General features: G+C 29.5%; 2 protein-coding genes across 2 annotated transcripts; both read right to left on the reverse strand.

Moving 5' to 3' along the window:
• Positions 1 to 1,414: 1,414 nt before the first annotated feature.
• LOC114168688 (uncharacterized) lies at positions 1,415 to 1,884 on the reverse strand. Its single transcript, XM_085668716.1, has one exon. It carries the CDS (start codon positions 1,871 to 1,873, stop codon positions 1,607 to 1,609), a length of 267 nt encoding a protein of 88 aa, XP_085524842.1. The 5' UTR covers positions 1,874 to 1,884; the 3' UTR covers positions 1,415 to 1,606.
• A 6,080-nt stretch (positions 1,885 to 7,964) lies between these two features.
• ARASP (chloroplastic membrane metalloprotease) lies at positions 7,965 to 9,760 on the reverse strand. Its single transcript, XM_028056066.2, has one exon. It carries the CDS (start codon positions 9,646 to 9,648, stop codon positions 8,302 to 8,304), a length of 1,347 nt encoding a protein of 448 aa, XP_027911867.1. The 5' UTR covers positions 9,649 to 9,760; the 3' UTR covers positions 7,965 to 8,301.
• Positions 9,761 to 11,046: the final 1,286 nt, after the last annotated feature.

Consider the following 11,046-nt stretch of genomic DNA (forward strand, 5'->3'; position numbering starts at 1 on the left):
TTTATTTGACATCAGGCTTTCTTACGTGAAGTTCTTGTGCAAGTTACTCAAAATTTTGTCTACTTATAGCTTGCAAGTCACATTTAGGTAAGAGAAGTATTAACAACATAGTTTAACGTGACTTTTGGAAAAAATCTTCCTTGATCATTGACATTTATGATACATTATAAAAGTATGCGTCTTACTTAACAAGTTACACGATTGCTTATGATTTTGAAAAAAAAAATTATAACTATACAAGAAGAATATAAATTATATATATATATATATATAGAGAGAGAGAGAGAGAGAGAGGGAGTTTCCTAGTTAAAAATAATTATGCGTGATTAATTATAATTAAGTTTTGGATAAGAAAAGAAATAAATTGAAATTATTGGGCTTTTCAGAAGCATATTGGAGTATGTACTAACATCGGGTAAACTTTTTTTATTAGTCTAGTTTAGATGAACATAATCTAATTCAATCTAATGTAAATTATAAAAATTGAAAATGAAAAACAAAACAAAAGAAAAACTGAATACAGAACTAAATAATGGAAAGTAAAACCATTAAATTTTTTATATAAATTATAAGTATTTTCTGATGGAGATAATTGTGATCAAACTGGGTGTTGACCATTAAAGATATCTTGAGATTGACCTGCAAAATTCAAATATTATTTTCCAAAGCGTGCAAGCACAATTCTATTTGTAGAGTTACCGTACCTACCAGCCACTAATCTTATTATTTAAATCGAATCTTATTTTTCTAATACTGTTTTTAAAGTGGATAATTTCCATTGAATAAATTTTCACTATATTCGTTGTGTATTTTAAGGTTGAATTCTTTCGTCTTGAGAAAACAGTAAAAGCCAAAAAACAACCCAATTTTAATTTCTTCCGATCAAATTAAAATCGGTATACATTTTAAATTAAAGTGATAACAAATAAAGAGGTTAATTAAGAAGAGTTTTCTCTTTAAACAAATACTTCAAACAAAAGAGTACATAAATTATTCCTCCCCAAAATGAAACTGTCTTACGCAGCCATATTTGAAAAATTTTCTACTTTGTTAGCGTACGACATAAACTCATCATGTTGTGCTACTTCAAATATTAAAATCAAACAACATATCTATATTGAAACATTAAAATAATTTTAATGATTTAGTTTATCTGATTTGGATTAAATTATAACAGATCTGATATTCAAATTCATTGGCATTGAGTTGGTTCATGTGAGAAATAAAAACCAACCTACGCAGCCCCATTTGTGTATATTCTAGTTTCTAGTTGTTTGTTTCTGTACAAATAACGGTTGTGTATTGCGTAAAAGGTAAAATAATGTTACCATATCACCACTGAAATGTGTGCCTAAAGTAACAACGGAATCTAAAACTCACAATATAATATTTGTAAAGCATCATCACCCTGCAGTCACAGAAAGATTCAAGGTAAACTAATAACAAGATCAACATCCAACAATTTTCTACAAACAAATGAAAAATACAAATAACAAGTTCATCTGAATTGTTGTACTGGAAATTGCACACAAACAAGCAAAACACTTTACTAGATCATCATGTATTATTTACCAAAGCTATGAACTGAAACTGTCTCAGTGAAACTTCACTTGGAAGTCCTTTTCTGATACTGATTTTTGACCCATTTGATTCCAGCAGAGGTTCCACTCTTCACCTTCTGGGCACCCACAACAGCAGCAGTTTTAGCCTTGTCAGCACCAACAATGGCTGCAGCTTTTGCCTTGTCCATACCAGCAGCCATCTTCTTGCTGCTTCCACTGCTCTTCTTCACTTTCTCATCCTCCACCTCATAGTGGTCACTGCCAAAACCTCCATTCCCCCATTGATCAGACCAACTTGGTGCCTTGCTCATTTTCTTTTACCCTTCAAAACATATCAATTCATTAGAATTTGTGTTGTTGGATGTTGAATCATTCAAAATCACATTGAAATATCAACCTACCTGATCCTTACCACCAGATTCTAATTTACATGTTCGACTTCACATTGGATAATTTGATTTTGATCTAGAATTGATTGAATTGAAACAAATCTACCTAACTTAATTACAGACTCAACTCTTTTCTTATAGATATTAGCACAAAATATCTATCAGTCTCATTGAGGAATAATTTTCACTGAGGAATTTTCTCAGTAACCTTTGACAAAGTCTCCCTCTGTACCATGTTTTTCCAATCCACAAAGCTCAAAATGAGAACTGAAGGAGATCAAATTCAGTCCCACTCAGACCCAGTGTTCTAGAATCAATTTGATTACAGTTTCTTTCATACTTTTTTTTATACTAATGCAAACATGAATCACTTCCCTCCCAAAACAATTCTAGCTAGAAACAAATTACAGAATTAATTTGACAATTGCTCAACCAAAAAAAACTCTGATTCTAATCACGAATCAGATCAAAGGCTGAATTGAAGAAGAAAATTAAGAGAGGAATATAAAAAGACAAGAAAGGGGCAAACAGAAAACCCATCTGAATCCAAGTCTAACTCAGTCAAATTAATGCTAAGTCCACGCGTTTGCATGGATTGTGACAGATAATCCATACGATTATTCAACTTTTTAACACGAGAAAAGAAAAATAATTTGGGGGTCATGAATTGGTGAGAAGAATCAAACAAAGGGTACATCAAAATCTTCCTTCCATACAAGATCTCTCCAGAAATTCCAAGAAAAAGGATCGAAAATTTTATCAACCCAAATTTAATTCTAATGCCCAACAAACATTATATTATAAACAGATCAAGATATGAATCAAAAACCAAGAAAACACTCATGTTTATTAGGGTCAAATTTTCTTAAAGAAATTTATGCCTGAACCAATTAAGGTTAATGGGGGTATTTTTTAATTTCTTTTTTCTCATGCATGTAGAGACAGAGAGAAATGTTAATAGAGATAGAAAAAGAGAGTACCTTTGTAATTGGTTGGTGAGAAGGGAAGAAATTTTCGATTTGAAAGCAGAGAGTATGGAACAGCGATGGTGGGGTCGAATGAGACCAACCCTTTGGTTTTGATAGAGTGGAAAAGTGAAGGACAAGATTATGAATTGAAACCCCTTTTAATGTTTGGATTTATACTTAGTTTTTCACTTCTTTACTAAGTTCTGTTTTGTTTCTTGTTCTATCTTTGTACAGTTCTGGTCAGCAGCCAAAACAGTTGACTTTTCCTTTTACTTCTTCTTCTAGTTTGATATTTTTAATTAGATTTTATATGATTACATTTAAGATTTTAATTTAAAAATGTAAAAATTTGTTTTTTCTTTCTTTAAATTGGTTAGAATTTGGTTTTATAAAATATCTTGATTTATTCTTCTTATTCATAGAGTGTTCCATTGAGAGTATTGTTGATGAGGAATGATACTCTAACAATTATTTAATGCTAATTGATGACATCTGATTAATAAATAACATACAAAAATTTCAGGATTTTAACTAAAATAAGGCATGAATAAAGCGTTTTTTCTAAATATTTTTATCAATAATTAAATAACATAATAATAAGAGTATAAATCTCATCAAATATCTATATAAAAGAATTTTTAATTACTTGTTGAATCATAATAAATTTTAATAAATTTGAAAATTTTAATTTAATTTCTATTAAATTCTTTTTGTTTATTAAATTTCAAATTTTTAAAACTTTTCAATTAAGTTATTCCTATTAAATTTTACTTTTAACTGTATGACGTATATGATACTTATATTAAATTTTACTTTTAACGGTATGACGTATATGACACTTATCTTACACTGACATTATATCTCATTATATTATATGTGATTACATATTATAATATAATATTTTATTACGAGGTACTTTAATGATACATTTTCTCAAAAAAAAGTTTAATGTATTTAACAAAAATTATTCTCATAACAAATTAAAATTAAAAAATGTAAAATTATATAATTATATAATAATAAAATTATATAATATTTAAATATAAAATAAAAATTGTAATTTTATAATTTTTAATTTTTTGTACTATCTAATTTTATTGTAAATTACAAATTATAAAAATAATAAAATTACGAAATCATAAATTTTAAATTTCGAAGTTATGATATTACGACATTATAAAATTACGATATTATAATAGAATATATGAATTGCAAACTTAGATAATTAAAAATTATGAAACTAAAATTATCAAATTATATTTTTTATTTTTATTTTATAGTTTAATGATTTTATTTATTTAATTTTTTATTTTCAATGTATATTTTTTAATTTTTTATAAAATATTATTTTCTTTAAATATAGTAAATTTTTGAGGTAAGTCTTTATCATTAAAGTTTTTTTAGTATTACGTGTCAACATTTGACGGTATAAGGTAACATGTAGTATAATTAATAGTAAAATTTAATGGCAGTGACACAGACTCATTTAAAAAATGAGACTCATTTGAAAAATGTTAATATTTAAAGGACTCAAATATACCACAAAAAATTAACAAGGAGTCAAATGAACTACAATTTTTTTTTACAAGAACTCAATTGAAAGTTTCAAATTTATTGGGACTCAAATAATTAAGCCTAAAAAAATATAATTTTTTAAAAGTTATGTAAAATAGTGAAATTTATATAAATTAAATTAATACCTCATCAAAGTAACACTGTTTGAAAAAAAATAGTTAAAAATAATTGTGAAGTTAAATAATTAAAAAGATTATTAGTTAACTTATTAAATGATAAATATTCAATTAGTTATTGATAAAGATGGCTAGCATTTTACATGAATTACATGGTATAGAAGAATATTATTTTTCCTTATATTTAAATTACAATTTTATAAATTATCATTTTTATATAATATTTTATTTATATATTAACTATTATTATTTTAATATGATATTATTTTTTATAAAAAGTATTTGTCAAAATACATTAAAAAAAGTGGGTTTTGATACTTGCTCTTTTATTTTTTATTTAAATTCATTTGACAACTCCTCTTTATAATAAAATAATTTAAAAGTTTGAGAAAAGTGGTGTCACCCTTTCCCCATTTGAATGACATATATACCAACATGGGAAGTTAGGTTAAACTTTCACACTTTATTTTTTGTGAAATATCACAGTTTTGGAATGCTTCAAGTGGTTTTTGACGTGACGAAGCTTCTGTAAGCCTAATTTGTGATTGTTATCTTAATTAACTACGTCAAGCAAAGCACCTATACCTAATTATCCAACATTTTTGTTACCTCTTTACTAATATTTCTAAACTTTATTGATTTTTTTTTAATTTAACTTTTTATCTCATTATAATTTCAATTACGGTAGTCATTTATTTTTTTCTTTCTGATCAGATTTGTGGATATTTGTATTATAATACTAGCGCGTAATTTATCTTTTTTTTTTCTTTCTGATCGGACTTGTGCATATTTGTATTATAATACTAACGTAAACATAATGTTATATATATATATATATATATATCACAACAACAAAAAGTACTCGCTAATGGTTTTATGTTCAGTCATCACCAATCTTTGTCTAACAAAAATTAAACTATTAATGTTAGTTCTAACTTTCAAAACATCACTTTTGTCTCTAAGTCTAACTCTATTAAGTTAGTGCATAACTCTTTAGTGATAATTCTATAGAGAGAAAAATACCACTAACCTTCCCTTCCAAAGGATAAATATTAGATAGAAAAGGTTTAAAGACTAATATAATTGAATTCTATTACAGAAACCTATACATTACACAAACAATGGTATCCAACCATGACCTACCATCCAAACAATTGTCCATACAACTGAATTTAATAAACAACATAGACATGATGACACAAAACTATATATATATTGGTACCTTGTTAAAAATTAAAATGTTGAGACTATAAATGGGAAGTAACCACTATATCTGATATTTAGTAAATAAACTAATTGAGTATTTATAGACAGAATCAATAATATAGTCACATTCCTTAAAAGTGGGAAAACACAAATAATCTATTATTTGGTGACTGTAACCATCATTAATGCAAATACCCTCACTAGGTAAACCTAACGTAGTTTCTTGGTGAAAACCATAATATTTCCTCCAAAATTAAATAGGTAAACTATACTCAATTTCTGGGTGAACAAATGACATACATACATTACTACCTTTTCCTTTTGTTTTTTCTAATGAAAAGAGTATATGTTTTTTGGATTCGATGTTATTGTTTCCTTTTGTTCCATATGGATATTCTCCATTCAACTATTGTTTCACCACAAAACATATATAATGATTCATTGTGGAGACTAGATCCAGTGATCAATGATGACAGGATCTCCATATGAATCTCCGAGAGACATGCTTCATCTCATGCTAATGGTCTTGATTTTTCTTATGGACATCCAACAACAACAAGAACACATGCAAGTGCATACACAAAATATCAAACATGAAATTTCATATACTTTAAACATTGGTTAATACTCTCAGTCAACTTTACATCACCATATAAACTGCATATTTATAAATGTTTAATACATCTAAGACTAATTGTGTATTAAGATAAGATTTTCTCATTCAATAATTTGATTTCTTGATTTGTATTTTATAAAAAGTTATTAGGCAAACTCCTATATCTTTTTTTAACAGAAGTGTTTAATATCTAGATCATTAAGAATGGTGCATCCCATCCAAAGAAAATGATATTCCCAGAAAGTAGTATTAAGAAAATGCATCTTGTTCAATATCTCCCTTCGCTCCTCTCTTCTCAACCAAACACAATATTTAATTAAAATCCCTATCCTCCCCTCCTTTGAACCAAACAAATGTCTTTCACAGACGTGGTATTAAGAGAATAAAGTTTTATTAGAGTTACTAACACAGTTAGGGAGTTTGTTATTGTTAGTGTCCAATTTATATTATAAGAGCACCATCCACACTTATCAATTCAATAGTTTACTCCTGCTCCTGAGTATGCTTTCTATTTGGCTTAAGCCTATGATACACTTCTCATCATCTGATTACCAACACACATTACACCGGAACTTCTCATCTGAGTTAAAAGACTTTAGCAGCAGAGAATAGAAATTTTTGAAAAGCAAATAACTATCAAGTCCCACAATTCATTCTTGGCCATTTCTTTCTAGGCCAATTACTCTGATCTCCATATAAACTAGTTATAAATAACACTATTCTCTTGTTTGAGAATTTACACCCGTATCTGTTATAGCTTGGTGGTTATGATGATGATACTAAAATACCAGTTTTGACAACATCGTATTAAAATGCAGTCACATGCTAATCTTAGTTCCAATTCTAATACCAGTATATTTCACTTTCATTCCCTACTTTTAAGGGGAAAGAAAACTAGTAGATGTTAACCTATTAGTAACACTTGTCATTTTTCAGTTTGACTGTTAGGCATGGAAGTAATGAGACGGTTAGGAAGAAATTTAAAGATAAAAGTAGTAAAATGGGTAGTTGTTTCAGGCGGAGTTTTTGAGAGTTGATGCTTGTGACAGAGAGAACCCTCTGAGAAAGGAAAGCAATTTTCCTTTGGAAGGTTTTTTTACTGTGTGAAAAGTGAATAATACAGTGTAAGACTTTGTCCTTTTCTTCTTTTTCTGTCTTATTCTTCAATCACTGTTTCTAGGTTCTTAACATTGACGCTCATTTCTCCCACCATAATCTAAAAACTAATTCCCGCTATTCACCTCTGTTCTATGTTTCATGGGAACGCCCTGGGTAGCTAACCAGAAAATATTGGTAGACAGGGAATACTTTGGTTGATCTTTATTACTTAGCTCATTTAACTGAAGAGGAATTGCATACAAGATGACCTAGTTCATAGCAAGACATGTATATATTGGACTCTCTTTTTCATAAAAAACTACACTTTCTCATTCCCAAAGAAAATATACGTCAAGTCCAGAAGATTAAAAAATTAACCAGAGATTGTGCTTTGTATTAATGCTTCATTGAAGCATAGTCAAATCAATGAAATCTACAGAGAACGGGAATCCATATCAAATTGTAACCTATAAATTGTCAAGATCCATGAATTACAAAGAAAATGCAAGGAGAGAGAAGATATTAAAATTCTTAATCAAAACTAGTATTTGTAACTTGTAAGTTTATATTCCAGGATCACAAATTCAATCCGGATCAGATCAATGAATTGGTAACAAAGGGATGCTTCTCACATAACATCCTTGGAGGAAGAAACTTACCTTGCCTCCTCTACAGATATAGCACTGGCTAAGACACTGGTGCAACAGCATTGCAGATGAGGATCATGAAAAATACTTTCTGAAGCTCACTACCAACTACAATTCCCTATAATCACAACAAGTCTTTGATAAACTCAAGGTTCAGGGTATCACGAACAATAAGGAATAACCCCAGAATTATAACAAGCATAATTCCAGAAGACATAATAGTTTGCTCCACTTCCAATGGTAATTTTCTCCCACCCCTGACAGCCTCAACGAGGATCAATGCCAATGTGCCTCCATCTAAAGCAGGCAAAGGAAGAAGGTTTATAACCGCAAGGTTAATGTTGAGTATTGCAGCAAACTGAAAGAGACCATCAACATTCGACCGTGCAACCTCAGCACCAACAGCAATAATGGCCACAGGACCTGAAACCTTACCAGCTGACTGGGAGAAGTTTAAGAATGTTTGCTTTAACCCATCTAAAACATTAGATGATAGACCCCAAAACTCTTTCCAAGTAAACTCCACCGCCTCCCCCAAATTTTTTGGCCTAACCTTACCTATTTTCACATTAGGAGCCAGCTGCACTCCAATTTTCCCAGTTCCATCATAATTCTCATCTGGGGTGACCTTTACATCAAAATTCTGCTCCCCCCTTTTAATCTTGAGCAAAACATACCTTTTGGGGTTCCTCTTGATGATCTCAACAACTTCAGAAACAGCACTAGGACCTGGTTTAGCAAACTCACTACCATTAACCTCAAGGATCACATCCCCGGCAAGCAATCCATCCCTGGAAGCAGCTGAAAAGGGTCTAACATCAGGCACACTCACCCCAGGAAACACCTCTTGCTCAGGCAATCCAACAGACAGGACTTGGGCAAAGATAATAAGAAATGCAAAAATTATGTTAGCCACAACACCAGCTGAAACCACAATCACCCTATCCAATATTGGTCTGTTCTTAAGCAAGTTCGCATCATCAACAGGAATATCACTCTCTGGATCATTATCAGGGAACCCCACAAAGCCCCCCAGAGGAAAAGCTCTGATGGAGTATTCCACATTTTTGGCATTAAACTTTGCTAAAATTGGACCAAACCCTACAGCAAACTTACTCACATGGATGCCTTGGAGATAAGCAGCAAGAAAGTGACCACTCTCATGCACAACAATGATGGCTGTCAACACTGCAGCAGCCTCAAGCACAGACTGAGGCCCCTCAAAGTTCCCATAGTCAAATCCAGCAACAGACCAAGTCCTAAAATCCAACCTGTTCCTGCTGTTTCCATGCAAAAACTGCTTCTTGCACGCGAAGTTCACGCTGGGGGAGGCAAAAGAAGGGGAAAGAAGTGGTTTTGGGAAGTGGGTTTTGAGCCTGTGCCAAGATTCTGAAATGGGTGACTTTGAATTGGCCAATCTAATGATGGAACTGGAGTGTAAAAGTGGAGAGGGAGAGAGGTTTACGACCATGGCTTCTGTGAATTTCAACACTTGCAGGTGTGAGAAGGGTGGACAACATTGAAAGTGGAGTTGGATAATTCATTATGCTATTTTTTTATTTTTATTTTTATTTTCTTGCTTTGGACCTGTGGAGGTGAAGTGAAGGACATGTCTTCCTCTTATTTCCACAAGTTGTTGTGTCTGTCACTGTTCTCAATTCTCATTATCCTTTTTTTATTTATTATTATTTAATTTTCTGTGAAGCCCAAGAACTACAGAAATTTAGGGCATTTTTATTAACACCCCCAGTATGCTATTGAAACCTTCTGTCTTTTCATGATTTTGCTTCTTTTTTTTTTTTTTCTTTAAGGAGAATATTACTCCTTGTCACTTTGTATAACAAAACCCAAGGACAATTTTGTTGAAATATGGATGTGAAAATATATAAATAAAAACTAGATTTATTGAGATATATATTTAATTGGATATTTTAACATGATTCTGTTTATATTCTAATGTTTAATGTTTTTAATACTAGATTTGTTACGAAAAATTCTAAATTTAATGGTTTGCCTACAACTAAATTGAGATTCAACAGTATTAATGAATGAGTTAAACGTATTTATAGATCATAAATTTAAATACGAAATTGAAGTTTCTTTATATCTCAATTTTAATATATTTTAGTTGTAAATTTTGTGAATGAATAAATAAATATAGTCCTCTAATTCGATCACTAAATTTATTTTGTTTGTTAAATAATATTTTAGGTTGGTATTTGAATTTAACATATAAATAATTTAAAAATGTCATTTCAAAAAAATCATAATATAATTAAATTTGGGAAACTATATATATTTTTTAAAATTTGACATCGAAACTATGAAAGTTTAATACAAAAAGAAATCATAAATTCACATCAATTTAATCTTTAATAAAATAATACTACTAATTAAATAATATTAAATTAATATAATATTGTATCTTACAATCATATAAATTTGTTAAAAGTCCCACATTGAGAGATAAGACAATTTCATAATATATAATCAAAAATTTACATACTAATAAAATAAGAGGTTAAAATTTTACTTACAAATATGTCATAATATAAATTTCATATGTTAAAAGATAGACTTTAAACTTAATTCAAGTTCCACAAAACTAATTTTTAAGACGAGATTTACAACTTTAAATCTAACTCAATTCCATAAAATTGATATCTAATGTGAGAATTACATCCAATTATATATTATCCAATTATATATTATGAAATCACTTTAAATCACTTTATCTCTAATCAACATGAAACTTCCACACATTTACCAAAAGAATATAATTCTCAAACAAATTTGCAAAATTTCACTGCTATAAGTAAATTTTACACATCATCGTAAAAACTATCAAAAAATTATGCATAAGATATCA

The sequence above is a fragment of the Vigna unguiculata genome, chromosome 11 (genome assembly GCF_037176805.1).
Source record: "Vigna unguiculata cultivar grain cowpea cultivar isolate G323 ecotype 2 chromosome 11, ASM3717680v1, whole genome shotgun sequence".
NCBI classification, from domain to species: domain Eukaryota; kingdom Viridiplantae; phylum Streptophyta; class Magnoliopsida; order Fabales; family Fabaceae; genus Vigna; species Vigna unguiculata.

Excerpts from the sequence above, each read along its gene's own strand:
- LOC114168688 (XM_085668716.1), bottom strand. The coding sequence starts at position 1,873 with ATGAGCAAGGCACCAAGTTGGTCTGATCAATGGGGGAATGGAGGTTTT.
- ARASP (XM_028056066.2), bottom strand. The coding sequence starts at position 9,648 with ATGGTCGTAAACCTCTCTCCCTCTCCACTTTTACACTCCAGTTCCATC.